Source organism: Lactuca saligna, chromosome 7 (assembly GCF_052625555.1).
Source record: "Lactuca saligna cultivar CGN05327 chromosome 7, ASM5262555v1, whole genome shotgun sequence".
In the NCBI taxonomy this organism is placed as follows: domain Eukaryota; kingdom Viridiplantae; phylum Streptophyta; class Magnoliopsida; order Asterales; family Asteraceae; genus Lactuca; species Lactuca saligna.
In genome coordinates, this window is record NC_136423.1 from 3,795,941 (window position 1) to 3,812,471 (window position 16,531).

General features: G+C 39.0%; 1 protein-coding gene across 1 annotated transcript; it reads left to right on the plus strand.

Moving 5' to 3' along the window:
* Positions 1–13,363: 13,363 nt before the first annotated feature.
* RLK4 (receptor-like protein kinase 4) lies at positions 13,364–16,224 on the plus strand. Its single transcript, XM_078963064.1, has one exon. The coding sequence runs from the start codon at positions 13,614–13,616 to the stop codon at positions 16,089–16,091; it is 2,478 nt and encodes an 825-aa protein (XP_078819190.1). The 5' UTR covers positions 13,364–13,613; the 3' UTR covers positions 16,092–16,224.
* Positions 16,225–16,531: the final 307 nt, after the last annotated feature.

Below are 16,531 nucleotides of genomic sequence, written 5' to 3' on the forward strand. Positions count from 1 at the left end.
AATTGGGAAAATTGGGCCGATAATGGGCCTTAAGTATATGGACTTCTGGACATCGGATTTGATAACTAGGCCTTGGCCCAATTTAAAGAAAAGCAATATAGACTATATGGACCTTTAGTCAAGATTAGTATCCCATGTGTTGACTTAGTAGTTGATTATTTTGGATAGTTAAGGATTTTCGGTGAGACAGCGATTGGAGACTTTCAGTCCAATTCAGCACTACTTGCAAGGTGAGTTTTCCTCACTATACTAACAGGGTCGAAGGCACCAATGTCGGCCCTTTTCGGATTTGTATCCGGGTTTATTGCACGATATGCTTTATGATTTGTATCTTGGTTATATGATGGTTGTTATATTAGAGATCAGTTTGATCAGTATCTTGGTTATAGGATGGTTGCTATGTTAGAGATCAGTTAGATCAGTATCATGTTTATAGGATGATTTCTATGTTAGTGATCGGTTAGATCGGTATCTTGTTTATAGGATGGTTGCCATGATTAGTGATCTATAAATCTATATGACTATTTATTTATCTGGATGTGTACATGTTTGTTGTTTTGGGGGATTAGGTTGAGGAGGGTCCTACTTTGTGTTGTAGGCTAAGATACCCTGGGAATACCAGATAGACTGCAGACCCAGGAGGGCATATAGTCAGGCCGAAGGCCCAACGAGCGGTCTGAATAGGCTGAAGCCCCTAAGAGGCAGTCCAGACGTGCCGCAGGCTCGGAGAGCGATCCAGATACACTGATGGCCTGTGAGCGGGTCCAGTCAAACTGATGGCTCATTATACATGTTGTTTTTATTTATATGATATGATTGTATTTTTATGACGTTGGTATTTTGGGGGAACTCACGAAGCTTCGGGCTTACATTTGTTAATTATGTTTCAGGTACTTCTGATGATCGCGTGAAGGAAAAGGCGTGATCGTGCACCTCCTTATATTTTTCATGATTTGATTTTTGGGATACTTTGATCTTTAAACTATTTTGAAAACAAATTGTAATAACTTAATGGTTTTAAATGTTTTAAATTGGGTTGAATTTTATGGGAGTTAATAATTGGTATAAGAGCCTTGATTTGAGTGAATTGGAGGAAATACTCGTATGTCTCCAGTCTCAAACTGAGGACAAGATTTTAAAAAGATTTTCTTAAATGTTTTCAAAATAATAAAGGAGGATGCAAGTGTACGATCAATAGGAGCTCTCGGATAGACCCTAAAATACCTTACGGATTGTTTGATTTATGTGATATGTTAGGACAGCATGCTAGTTCTAGGCTAAGAATCTCCAGGAATTGCATGATAGGATTGTCTGATTATATGATGCCTGGTAGCCTAAGGTTTTTGCTTATATGAAATTGACATCATTACGGTAGTTGCTTAGTGTATGCATCACGACTGTACATAATTAAAATCTTATAGCCTGAGAATATTTGGTTTAGCTTTATTTACTGTTCCATGTTTGGTTGTGGGATTAGAGTAGGACCGAGTATTCGAATGTCTATAGGGTCCAAAGTTATGTATGGCTAGCATACACAAGTCTTGCAGGGTTGGTGGAAGTTTCATGGATGGGTTGTTTGGGATGAGTCCGCCAGTTATGAGATTTCTATCCTTCCTCTAGGAGTGAGGATTAAGTGCATGCAATGTTTACATATAGTGTTAGGGCATTGAGATGATACTTGAGCCAAATATGGGTAGGTGTGGAAGGTAGTATGGGCCCGTACTACTGAAAGCACAGGACCCATACGCGTAGCAAGCAAATCAAAACCCCTAGGGTTTTGTTGGGGGTTGGTTCCCATATTGTTATATGGAATATCTGATGTCTTATGGGTATATTTTCAGCATAGTGGTTACTCAACAATTTGTGACTGGATCTAGGTCATGATCAGGAAACGGCGGATAGGAGGCACCCACAGTGCCCAAGACTATCTGCCAGGTGGGGCCAGACGAGATGGACGTTAGGATCCGAGATATACTGCATGATGAGGTGGTTGCGATGTTTTGGGCTCAGTTACTAGAGATGTTTGGGTCTATCAAGACCGCCATGGTGAAGTATTTCGAGATCGCTATGCAGCCCTCACTAAGGCTACTGCCGCAGGAGCCACAACGACTGTAATAGCGGCAGGGGTAGGAGCCAGTTGGGCTTTTTAGTATCAGGACATCGACCACACGAATCCTCCTACTTCTGATGGTACTCAGGACCCCATCAAAGCCATGAGGTGGCTATCTGACGTGAAGGGGTGTTTCTTCATGTGTTTGTGTCCTACTGACCAGAAGGTCAGATGTGTCCTGAACCTGCTGAGGTATAGGGCAAAGGGCTGGTGGAGATTGTTGATTAGATCGTATTATGATGATTAGAGAGCCGCAATTACTTATGAGTGGTTCCGGGATACATTCCGCGCTCGCTACATTCCATAGGTAGAGTGGGAGAGGCTAGCTCAGGAGTTTCTGGATTTGAGACAGGATGGTGAGACAGTGACGGAGATCACCCGTATGTTCATAGAGAGGTTGATGTTCTGCCTAAAGCTTGCTACGGATCAGGCTCAGATGACACCTTATCTAATCATCCTCAAAACTAGCATTCGACAATTCGTGTTGACTCAACATTGTGATACGCTTCTGGAGTTTTAGGAAGCCACTAGGCGGCATGAGTTGGAGATTGAGTTACAGTTGAGGGAGCAGGTGTGGGCCCCGACACAATCACAATTGGCGCCAAAAGCGGTCTAAGATCGTTGATTCCAGGTCGGGGGGACATCAAGGCCTCATTTGTGGCATGTGCACGAAGGGTCACTCGAGGGTTTAGATCTGGTAGCGAGTGCTGCAAATGCGGCAATGAGGGGCATTTTGCGAGCGATTATCGCCAGACAGCCCCGATTCAGGATATGAGGATCTGCTACCACTTTCATCAGGTTGGTCATGTGAAGACCAACTGTCCATAACTTGTGGCCAGGCCGGTATAGGCTGTAGCATCGGTGACACCGCGGATTAATGACGGGAGTCATGGACGTGCCTTCCAGCTTACAGCAGAGGAGGCCAGGGCAACGCCAGATGTGGTTGTTGGTATGTTACTATCCCTTATCTTACTGATTATATTTGTTTATGCTTATATGTTTTACGTGTTTTATGTACATTTTTTGTGAACTCCTTACCTGCCTTAGTATTATTTGACTCGGGGGCGAGTCGGTCATTTGTTTCTTAGACATTCAGTAGGGAGTTCGGGTTGCCAGTGGGAGAGCTAGAGTGTCCGTTGTGAGTCTCTATCGCCAACGAATACGGAGTCTCCGCTTCTTCAGTCTATCGGGGTTGCGTATTAGAGATTTTTTGGGTATCTTTTCTGATCAACTCGATTCTGATTCCCATGGGGGATTTGTGTGTGATCGTAGGTATGGATTGACTTATTCGCTTTGGTTCCATGATAGACTGCGAGGGTCAGCGGGTGGTGGTTCGAACCCCTAAGTGGGGGGAGAATTGATTGTCTACAAAGAGGGCACCAGATTGGGATTATGGTTTTATTCGGCTACCAGGGCTCGGAAGCACATTCAACACGGATGTATGGGTTTTATAGTGTATGTGGTGGATACTTAGGTCAAGGATCATGGTTCAATATCGAAGGTCCAGTATTTAGAAAGTTTGATGTCGTTTTTATGAAGGAGTTACTCGGAGTGCCTCCGGAGAGGCAGGTCGAGTTTAGGATCGACCTAGTGCCAGGTGCAGCCCCTATCGCCAGGGCGTCGTACCGGTTAGCACCACCGGAGATGCAGGAGCTGTCATCTCAGTTATAGGAATTGTTGGGCAAGCAGTTCATTCATCCGAGCAATTCTCCATGGGGAGCGCTGATTCTCTTCGTCTGGAAGAAGGATGGTTCACATTGGATGTGTATTGATTACTAGTTGTTGAACAAGTTGATAGTGAAAAACCGTTATCCACTCCCGAGGATAGATGATCTTTTTGATCAATTTCAGGGAGCATCTTGGTTCTCCAAGATAGACTTCAGGTCTGGGTACCATCAGGTCAGGGTTAGGGAGGACGACGTGGAGAAGACCGCATTTCAGACTTGTTATATCCATTACGAGTTCGTGGTGATGCCGTTTGGGCTCACCTACGTGCCAACAATATTTATGGGCTTGATGAATTGGGTTTGCAGACCGATGCTCGATCTCTCGGTCATTGTATTTATAGACAATATCTTGGTGTACTCCAAGACCCGAGGAAATCATGAGGAGCATATTTAGGAGTTATTGGGAGTCTTGAGGCAAGAGAGGCTATATGCCAAGTTCTCAAAATGCGAGTTTTGGTTACGAGAGGTTCAGTTCCTTGGACACCTCGTTAACCAGAAGGGGATTCTAGTCGATCCGTCCAAAATCGAGGCGGTTATGCAGTGGGAGCTTCCAAAGTCTCCCTCAGATATCAGGAGCTTTTTGGGATTGGCAGGGTACTACCAGAGATTCATACATGATTTATCCAAGATTGCAGTACCCCTCACTCATCTGACGAGGAAGGGGTAGATTTCTGGTGGGGCCCCGAGCAGCAAAGGGCATTTGAGACTCTCCGACAACAACTATGTGAGGCTCCAGTCTTGAATCTTCCGGAGGGACTCGAGGATTTTGTGGTGTTCTATGATGCATCCATCACGGGACTAGGAGTGGTCCTCATGAAGAGAGGACGGGTGATATCGTATGCATCGCAGCAGTTGAAGCCGCACGAGACGAGATACCCTAATCATGATTTGGAGATGGGAGTGATGGTATTCTCTCTAAAGATTTGGAGACATTACCTCTATGGGGTCCGTTGTACCATATACACAGATCACAAGAGCCTGAGACACATCATGGATCAATCGAACCTGAACATGAGACAGTGTAGGTGGATGGATGTAGTCAAGGACGACGATTGTGAGATCCTTTACCACCCATGTAAAGCAAATGTGGTTGTGGACGCTCTGAGCCGTAAGTCAGCTGGATCTTCTACTCTGACAATATGTATGAGGATATCAGTGGATTCTACACTTGTGGTCTTGATTAGAGAGGCTCGGGTTGAGGGTACACGACTAGAGAATTGGAAACTGGATATGATGAGGGGCGAGAACACATGATTTCTGTAGGACAGTCGGGGATTACTGACCCGATGCGTTCGGTTATGGGTTTCGATGTCTGGTGGGGTCAGACAAATGGTTTTGGAGGAGGCTCATAAGTCTCACTTCTCTATTCACCCGAGAGCCACTAAGATGTATCGGGATTTGATTTTGAGCTATTGGTGGTCGTGCATGAAGCGAGAAATCGCTTAGTATGTCGAGAGGTGCTTGACCTGCAGGATGGTCAAGGCTGAGCATCAGAGGCCGCATGGCAAGCTGCAACCTCTAGAGATTCCCATGTGGAAATGGGAAAAAATCACGATGGACTTCATTACCAAGTTGCCAAGGACAATGAAGGGATTTGATGCTATATGGGTCATCGTGGATCGATTGACCAAGAGTGCCCATTTTCTGGCCATACAAAGAGCTCATCGGCCGAGAAGATAGCCGACGTGTATGTCTGTGAGATCGTTGCTCACCTCGGAGTTCCGGTCTCTATTGTTTCCGACCGTGATGTTAGGTTCACCTACCGATCATGGCAGAAGTTTCACGAGGAGTTGGGTACGCGAATGCATTATACTATGGATTATCATCCACAGACGGACGACCAGAGTGAGCGGACCATACAGACCCTTGAGGATATGTTGAGGGATTTGTGTCATCGATTTTGGTGGGAGCTGGGATTCCCACTTACCCCTTGCAGAGTTTGCCTACAACAACAGCTATCATTCCAACATTGGCGCCCTACCTTTTGAGTTGTTGTATGGGCGGAGATGTCGCACCCGGTTTGTTGGGGTGAGGTTGGTCATAGAGTGATGGGACGGACAGAGGTAGTCTTGCAGACTACCGAGAAGATTCATCAGATTAGACAGCGGTTGTAGACCGCTCAGAGTAAGCAAAAGAGTTATGCTGACAGACACCGATCAGAATTGGAGTTCCTGGTAAGTGACACGGTATTAATAAAGGTTTCAACTTGGAAGGGTGTGATTCACTTCAGAAAGAGGGGAAAGTTTGGTCCCTGATGCAATGGATAATTTCGGGTTATTGTCAGGATTGGCAAGGTTTCATATAGATTGGACCTTCCAGAGGAGCTCTGTCACATACATAGCATTTTCCATGTTTCCCAGTTACGGAAGTGAATATTGGACAAGGATGCGGTAGTGTCATTGGATGATGTTCAGGTTAACGAGCGCTTGAAGTATAGGAGCAGTCGGTGGCTATTTTGGGGAGGAATGTAAAGGTTCTGCGCAAAAAGGAGATACCTCTGGTAAAGGTATAGCGACGACATCGGAAGGGATCTGAGTGGACTTGGGAGCCAGAGTCCGAGATACGGGAGCATTACTTGGATCTATTTACTACATCAAACTTCGAGGACGAAGTCTAGTTCTAGTGGAGGAGAGTTTTAACATCCAGAGATCGTGCAGGTATTTTCGAATCCTTTTTTTTTTTCATTTGTATTCCCTATGGTTGGAAGAGTCGAACCACGAGGAGCCTAAGGGCTAAAGTTGCAACTTTGAGAACAAGACTAGGCGCGCCCTAGTACGTTGGGCGTACACTTGTGTACGCTAAGCGTACTCGCATCAGATGCAAAACCTACTATTTAGGGTTTGATTGCTATATAAACATCCTTATGAGCTCATAACCCTCCCTTACCTTAGCCTCCATATATTTGAGCCATTTTCCCTAAACCCTAACCTCTTTCTTGAGTGTGTAAGCTAAAAGAGTGTGCTTTAAGTAGTTTAAGAAGAAGGTGTTGCATCAAGAAGTTGGAGAAGGAGGACAAGCTTGTAGATCTGAAGTTTGTGCACTAGAATCTCCAGAAGGTAAAAAGCTCCAAACTTTATGCTTGTATGATGTAGATCTTGCCATGCTAGCTTTATGGAACCATTTGTTGTCCCAAAATTCCCATGTTGGTGCATGTTTTGATTTGAATGAGATAAGTTATCCTTTCAGACCCTATAAGGGGCCCTAAGTGATAAAAATGATATCCTAATAGCTGAAAGTGTCCCATGCATGTAGTAGAAATGTCTTAATGGGTTAATACCATGTATTAGTAACTTTATGGACGTTCAAAGTCTTAAAGTTCAAGACTTTATGGTTCTAAGGCACTTTTGGTCGATGGATCTAGAGTTTGGACTTAAGTGCTTAAGCTATTAAGAACTTATTAGGTTTTTGGCAAAACCTCTCATACGCCCCGCGTAATTTTTGTACGCCCAGTGTACTAAGTCAACCACCTCGATGGTGGTCAACGCAGAATGGAAGTACGCCCAGCGTACCAGAGGAGTACGCCCCGCATACCCCCTAAATTAGGCTTTAGAGGATTTGGGCTTTGGGATTGGGCTCCCTTTAGGGCCAATTTTGACATAGGCCTTGCTAGACTTTCTAAATAATTTTGTTTTAGGCAGTTTTGGATTTGGATCTTAAAATAAGGCCTAATTTGGGAGTTGGGCCCAATTGGAAAAATTGGGTCGATAATGGACCTTAAGTATATGGACTTCTGGACATTGGATTTGATAACTGGGCCTTGACCCAATTTAAAGAAAAGGCAATATGGACTATATGGACCTTTAGTCAAGATTGGTATCCCATGTGTTGGCTTACTAGTTGATTATTTTGGATAGTTAAGGATTTTCGGTGAGACAGCAATTAGAGACTTTCAGTCCAGTTCAGCACTACTTACGTGGTGAGTTGTCCTCACTATACTAACAGGGTCGAAGGCACCATTGCCGACCCTTTTCGGATTTGTATCCGGGTTTATTGCACGGTATGCTTTATGATTTGTATCCTGGTTATATGATGGTTGTTATATTAGAGATCGGTTAGATCAGTATCCTGGTTATAGGATGGTTGCTATGTTAGAGATCGGTTAGATCAGTATCATGTTTATAGGATGATTTCTATGTTAGTGATCGGTTAGATCAGTATCTTGTTTATAGGATGGTTGCCATGATTAGTGATCTATAGATCTATATGACTATTTGTTTATCTGGATGTGTACATGTTTGTTGTTTTGGTGGATTAGGTTGAGGAGGGTCCTGCTTTGTGCTGTAGGCCAAGATACCTAGGGAAGACTGAATAGACTGCATAGACTGCAGACCCAGGAGGGCATATAGTCAGGCCGAAGGCCCAACGAGCGGTCTGAATAGGCTGAAGTCCTGAGAGGCAGTCCAGACGTGCCGAAGGCTTGGAGAGCGATCCATATAGACTGATAGCCTGTGAGCGGGTCCAGTCAGACTGATGTCTCATTATGCATGTTGTGTTTATTTATATGATATGATTATATGTGTATGTCATTGGTATTTTGGGGAAACTCACTAAGCTTCAGGCTTACAGTTGTTGATTATGTTTCTGGTACTTCTGATGATCGCGGGAAGGCGAAGGCGTGATCGTGCACCTTCTTGTATTTTTCATGATTTGATTATGGGGATAGTCTGATGTTTAAACTATTTTGAAAAAAAATTGTAATAACATAATGGTTTTAAATGTTTTAAAAAGTTTTAAATTGGCTTGTATTTTATAGATGCTACAATCTTTATGGGGGAAGGGTGGGCATGGATTTTTTTTGGAAATTTAGGGACCAAAATGTGTTTTTAACTAAATTATATGACAATTTTATTAATTATTTAATGAGGGCTAGGTAGCACATGTTGATTGGTTCTTACACCTATCCATTTTCTATTGATCTTGAATATATATATATATATATATATATATATATATATATATATATATAGATATAGAGAGAGAGAGAGAGAGAATGTATAAACCTAAAAGAAACCTCAAAAATACATAAAAAAAAGAAAGTAATTTGAGATATATATTTTCTTTTACTTTACAAAATTAAATATCTCTACTTTTTATTAAAAAAACGTTGATTAGATATTTTAAAGTATTTTTTCTATGTATTTTTATTAATTTTCCAGGTTTTTGGGTTTCCAAACCTCTATGCATTTTCTATATATATATATATATATATATATATATATATATATATATATATATATATATATATATATATATATATATATATATATATATATATTACATAAACCTACTCAACTCTCACCACAAATGCCATTTTTAAAGTTGTTATTTTAATCTCACCCCATCCCTAATGCAATTTCCTTCATCACCCACATTCAAGAAAACCTTGTTGGCCGACACCGATAAAAATTTGGATGATATCGAAGAGATCTCCCAACCATGACGACCAGTAAGACGCGACAAAGTGAAACACGCTCAAAAACATGGGGATGAAGTTGAAAAAAAGGCTTAAGAATTGGCGAACTTCAGGAGAAGTTTGACACACACAACTTAATAACAAAAGAAAGAGTTAAAGTACAATGTGAGCACTTGAAATTCCTTCGTAGGCAAGCTTGAGAGGAGAAGGGGCAACCTAAGCAAGCACAAATGACGAACCAATTGGCAATTCTTCAATCTAGCGAGAAAGATTTATCGCCCCGAGATTTGTATGTGTTCCGAGCGATGAAGGATAAGATTTGTAACACTTATTTACGCAATTAGGACTCTTGTTCATGTTTTTATTAAATTAAGACTATTGTTTATGTTTTTATTAAGTTAAGACTATCATATTTTTTTCTTGTTATGTTGTTTTTGTAAATCTTATGTATAATTTGAGATTTATTTAACTAGCATGATTTAATAATTTATATTTTATTTTTATAATTATTAAAAAAACATATCTTAAATAAATAATGACATGAAAGTTAGTGGGTGTTGCAACATTTTATAACATGATATCCGTTTTCTGAATTTGTATTATAATATCTGGATAATATGACCTGTGAGATGATATATTTTAGTGTTATAATACGTTATAACATGTTGTCCAGACATTATAGTAAAACTTCTAAAAAAACTTATATTTTTTTTGAATGGAGTTTTTCCATAAAAACTTGTTAACATGCTTTTAAAAACAATTTTTTTTGGATAAGTGTTTTTGTTTTTATTTATCTTGGAGATGTGAACGACAATATAATATATATATATATATATATATATATATATATATATATATATATATATATATATATATATATATATATATATATATATATATAGGGTAAAGTGAATATACCTAACAACCTTATATAAGCTTAGGTACCTAACCACATTATACTATTTAATTTTGTATCATATTTGCATTGTAATCACCCAAAGTTCTTAAAATTCAAACTCATAACTTGATTGTTTCCAAAATCTTTGGACTTTCACCATTATCTTCCTTCAAATGACGTCTTTCTATCGGAGACCCCCTGGAGGGCTTCATATATTACCGTTACAAATCAAATGGTGTAGGAGGAATATAATGGTGAATGTTTGAAAATCTTGGAAGTTAATCAAGCTAAGGGTTGAAGTTTAAGAACCTTAGACGATTGCAATGGAAATATAATGCAAAACAATGTAGTATAATGTGGTTAGGTACCTAAGCTTATATAAGGTTGTTAGGTATATTCACTTTACCCATATATATATATATATATATATATATATATATATATATATATATATATATATATATATATATATATATATATATATATATTACCAAAATCCGAAATTCCATTAATTTCTTGTCAGTTTTCAAAAAAGAAAATTGCATATTCATTTCATTCATATATATGGTTGTAAACAAATTTAAAAATCCATTTTTACATGTCTATAAATAATTAATCCTTTTCCTACTATAAGTTATATTTGCCCTGTTATATACACATAATTTTCACAAACAGGGGATGATACCCCTAGTTTTTCAATAATTTGGACAATCGCTTGTATAATCTTTAGAATAAATTACAAAAATGGTCTTTTCAGTTATGTGGTTTTTTTAATCTAGTCCATTTTTCAATTGTAGTGCTAATTGTCCTCAGTGTTCTATTGTAATGCTAATTGTCCTCGATGTTAGGGCGTGTTTGGCACAGAGCTTTTGGAAGCGTTTAGGAGCTTCTAGCTTTTAGCTTTTGACAAAACGCTCTAGTTTAAATAAAAAGCTTCGTTTGGCAGTACGAGCGTTTAGCTTTTAGTTTTATCAAAACGTTCCGATTCTAAAAGCTACTTCATGTAGCTTTTAACAAAACGCTCCGGAGCTTTTGAAATCAATTTCCATAATTACCCTTAATAATATATTTATATACTTTTTTATTTTTAATCAATTGTCCTTTTACGTAATTTTATATATTTCAAAAGCTTCCAGCTCCTTTTGCCAAACATTCATATAACAAATAAAAGCTACAGCTTCCCGCTACCAGCTACCAGCTACCCGCAATCAGCTACCCGCTTCCAGCTAACAGCTACTTTTGCCAAACACGCCCTTAATCTCTTATAATCTTTAGCGGCAGATCAAACGTCCCAGGTATGTGATTTATGTATACTGATTTTAGAACGATATCTATACGACTTGTTCAAAAATGTTGTGATATCTCGTTCTTATTCGAGATACCTTTTATACAAGCTTGTCTTAAAATTATGATAGTTTCGTTTCATTCTTATTTTTATATATGTGGATTTGAATTAAACTACGTGAAGCGCAAAATAGTTAAAAATTAGTTTAACATAAAGACATACTTTTTGGGTTTATTCAATATCATATGATGATGGTATATACAAGTGGTGGACATTCTTTTTTTGGAGCCCATGACAATATCTTTTGAGGATCTCTATGTGGATCTTGACTTTTTGTTGCTTATATATGTTTCATTTTAAGTTATGAGAATAAACTATGAAGAGTGAATTACACTTTTTGTCTATGTGGTTGGTATGGTACTGTGGTTTAGTTTTGTTTTCGAATTTTGACATCTAGTAATTTTATAGCTGCAAATTCATTAATAATAGTAATTTTCACACACATCCATTTATTAATGATATTTATATCCGTATTAAATGTAAGACCTATGTATTATGTAAGTTCATTTAAAAGAAAAAATTAACTATGAAAGTCTTAACATTTTGAGAAATTTGAATTTATAAGAAAAATTAGAAAAATAATAAATTATTAAAATTAAAGTGTTTTTCTCTTTTTTAAATTTAAACTAATAATTTAGATAAATAAACATAAAAAACTAATAAGACTTTAGTTTAAATTTTTTGAAATTAGAAGAAATATCAATTAATGGTATTGATATAATTTATTACAATCATGACATTTAAATAGTATGTGAAATTTAATAAAATAGAAAAATCACAAAATATCATGTGGAAAAAAAATTAATTGAAAAAAATCTCAAAATAACATGTGGCCAAATCAATAAGAATGTGATATGTAGCAAAAAAAAATAATTTATTAGAATATATTTTTTATTTTATTGGACTATTTCTCTTGAAAAAGAAAAATTAAACAACCCTAAAAATATAATTATGTATGCTCTAAAGAAACTCTTTGCATCCTACCATCCTCAATGTCACCGGCAATGTTGACAGAATGAGAGCATCTTCACATCTCTCTCTCTTAATGTTTTTTTTGTTAGTATTTATACCACCACCACCCCACTTATCCCATTTTACCATACAAACATCTTAATTAAAATTTCAAATATTTTTATTGGGTGAAATTGTATTGTTTTCTGAAAAAACTGATTTTATATAATTAATTATAGATTGGTTTTTTATAAAGGTATCGATAGGACGTATCATGGGTGTCTTATTAGACCACTTATTTCACCATGGATTCATCAATTCCATTGAGTTTATTAGTTGGAATCGATGATTATAATCCTAATCCAACTTGAATTCATTTTCTTCCAAATTTATTTTCAATATAATCAATCGTCTATAAAACCAACATCCACATTATATAATGCTTCAATCCATGTTAGTTTTCATTACTTAGTAAATTAACATTTAAGTTACATTCAAACCTCATGATTAACTCAAATTTCATTTTCCTCCAAATTTATTTTCAGTATAATCAATCGTCTATAAAACCAACGTCCACATGATATAATGCTTCAATCCATGTTAGTTTTCATTACTTAGTAAATTAACATTTAAGTTACATTCAAATCTCATGATTAACTCAAATTTTATTTTCTTCCACATTTATTTTTAATATAATCAATCGACTATAAAAGCAACGTCCACATGATATAATGCTTCAATCCATGTTAGTTTTTATTACTTAGTAAATTAACATTTAAATTACTTAAATTCAAATCTCATGATTTTCTTTATAAAAAAATATCCTTAGAAATGGTCCACCTCTCATTCTAGTGACCATCCATTATAATTATTGGTTTATTGTACTGTGACACTCATTTAAATGATGGAAATATGAACTTAGAACTTCATCACATGTTTGTAAATGAAAACCCTGAGAGCAACGGCCAATGTGAAAAATACAAAACCTTCAATTTATAATTACTGAAATGCCCTTTAAAACTTCTTCTCCACAACAAGCCCAACCTCTCATTCTCTCTCACACACAAAGCACATACTATCTTCTATTCTGCCATTTTTGAAGTTCAATTTGCCAAAAAGCTTCAATTGATCCAAATGTTATTTAACTAAAACATGCTTTCACTTCAAACATGGCTTCTTCTTCGCACAACCAACCACGATTTTCTTACAAAATCACCATTTTTCTTATCGTGTTCACATCATTACAGTTATCGAGCTCAACCCCATCAAAATCCTGCTTAACCCCTAGCTCTTCCAAAGTTATAATCGCCGGAAACTCCACTATTCTTAGCGAGAACAGAACTTTTGTACTCGGATTCTTCAACACGAGCGAAGAATCGAAATGGTATTTGGGGATTTGGTACGCTTCAATCCCTACTCCCACCTATGTTTGGGTGGCGAACCGTGAAACGCCGTTGAGTAGCCGGGATGCGTCGTCTCTTGAGATCGACGGTGGGAAGTTGACGGTGAAGGATAATCGAGATTCACGATGCGACGTCGTTTGGGAAAGTGCAGATGGAGATTTCGAAGGTGAAGGAGATGTGAAGCTTCAAGAAGATGGGGATTTGGTTCTTATGGATGCTCGTGGGGTGGTTAGATGGCGGAGCTTTGATTTTCCGGCGGACACGTTTTTGCCGGGGATGAATTTGACGGTCGGTCAAACGTTGACTTGTTGGAAAAGCTCAAACGATCCGGCACCGGGGAAGTATTCGTTGCGGTTGAGACCGCCGGATTACGGCGAGGTTGAGCTTTTGGCCGATAACAATCGAATGTATTGGAGTAGCGGCAACTGGACGGGGAATATTTTCTCCGGTGTACCGGAGATGACTCTTCCGTACATATATAAATTCTATTTCACAAATCCTTTCACCGAAACGGCGACATTTGGGTACACAGAAACAATGACCCAACAAAAACCGCTCACACGATTCAACATCGATTCCTCCGGCAAAATCAAACAATACACATGGTCGCCACAGACAGAATTTTGGAACATGTTTTGGTCGGAACCAGATAACCCGTGTAGGGTTTATGGGTTATGTGGGGATTTAGGGTTTTGTAACGCTAAATCAATGGTGAATCCGTGTAAATGCTTTGACGGGTTTCAACCATTGGATGGTGTTGGGTGGGGCGCCGGAGATTTTTCCGCTGGTTGTCGAAGGGTCGGCGATGATGCTTGTAGCAACGACGATAAGTTTGAAGAAATTGGCGACATCACATTTGATCCAGAAAAAATCGAAGCACTTTCAGGTAGCAGAAGCGATTGTGAACGAAAGTGTTTGAGTAATTGTTCATGTATCGCTTTGTCACACAATCCGAAAACTAATTCCTGCAAGAATTATTTTGGGAAACTTCTGAATCTCGGAAATTCGAGTTCTGATTTGGGTATAATCCAAGATTCATTGAATATTCGAGTTCATAAAGGCGTCATCAGAAAGAAGATCGGCGTGAAAGCGGTTATTCTAGTAACCACAATCACCTCTTTCCTGGCAATTGCATCAATCGCAATCATCATTTTGATAATTCTACGGAAGAAGATGATTAAAAGAAAAAAACTAGAAGAAGAATCCGTCTTTCCCGTAACGAACTTGAAGGTGTTCACATATAAAGAGCTCCACGCCGCCACCAATGGCTTCTCAGAGCAGCTTGGTCACGGCGGATTTGGGGCAGTATTTAGCGGGAAAGTAGACTCCACCCTGGTGGCGGTGAAGCGACTGGAACGACCAGGTGGCGGTGAAAAAGAGTTCCGTGCAGAGGTGTGTACAATCGGTAACATCCAACATGTTAATCTCGTTAGATTGATAGGCTTCTGCTCTGAAGAATCACATAGGCTTCTTGTATACGATTACATGCCAAATGGTCCGTTGAGTTCTTATCTGAAAAACAATGGCCGGACTCTTGACTGGGAAGCTAGATTCAGAATTGCAATCGGAACTGCAAGAGGGATTGCTTATCTACATGAAGAATGTAGAAATTGTATCATACATTGTGATATTAAACCGGAAAATATTTTGCTCGATAAAGATTTTTCTGCCAAAGTGTCAGATTTTGGTTTAGCAAAATTAATTGGTCGAGATTTCAGTCGCGTTTTGGCGACCATGAGAGGCACATGGGGATATGTCGCGCCGGAGTGGATCTCCGGTGTGGCTATAACCACCAAAGCTGACGTGTATAGTTACGGGATGACTTTATTGGAGATATTAGGTGGTCGCCGGAATGTTGAGGGGCCACCACCGGAAGGTGGTGGTGGTGGTGAAAGTGGGAGTAATGAGAAGTGGTTTTTTCCGCCATGGGCGGCAAGGAGGATAACGGAGGGGGATGTGGCGGCGGTTGTGGATGAGCGACTCGCCGGAGAGTATGACGTGGAGGAGGTAGAGCGAGTGGGGTTGGTGGCGGTTTGGTGTATACAAGATGAAGAGGCGACAAGACCGACGATGGGAATGGTGGTGAAGATGTTGGAAGGGGTGGTGGAGGTGGCGGTCCCACCGCCTCCGAAGCTTCTTCAGGCGTTGGTTTCCGGCGAGTCGTTCCGGGGAGTTGGCGGCAATAGTCAAAACGATACGATTTCTCGCGCCTCCGATGACGAGTCACTTTCCGGTATGAGGTAATTGCTACGTGTTGCCTTTATGGGCTTGTACCTCGTGCAATGGAAGTTGTACCTTTTTCTGGGTTGTACATCATGTCTTCGTCTTTAAAGTTGTATCCTATTAATATAATAATGGCATAGGTTCGGTTCATAAATTGGGATACTATATTGGTTATTTAAAGATACAAATATGATGTACGTTGCTAGATTAAGAGTTGGTGAACTATCAAAAAAAGGAGAGACAACTTTGCAATTGGTCTCATGTATACCAAATTTGACTAAATGACGTTGAAAAAAAGATGAAATGATCATAATTGCCATTCAATTCCGATTTCTCTACAAAAATCTTAAAAGGGAAATAATCTATTGTTTATAGGTGTAGTTCTTGTATTTTCTTTTTTCTTCTAGTTCCGTACTTTAGTAGCTAAGACCATACAGCATGCAACCAAGGAACCTGTCTGG

Excerpts from the sequence above, each read along its gene's own strand:
- RLK4 (XM_078963064.1), top strand. The coding sequence starts at position 13,614 with ATGGCTTCTTCTTCGCACAACCAACCACGATTTTCTTACAAAATCACC.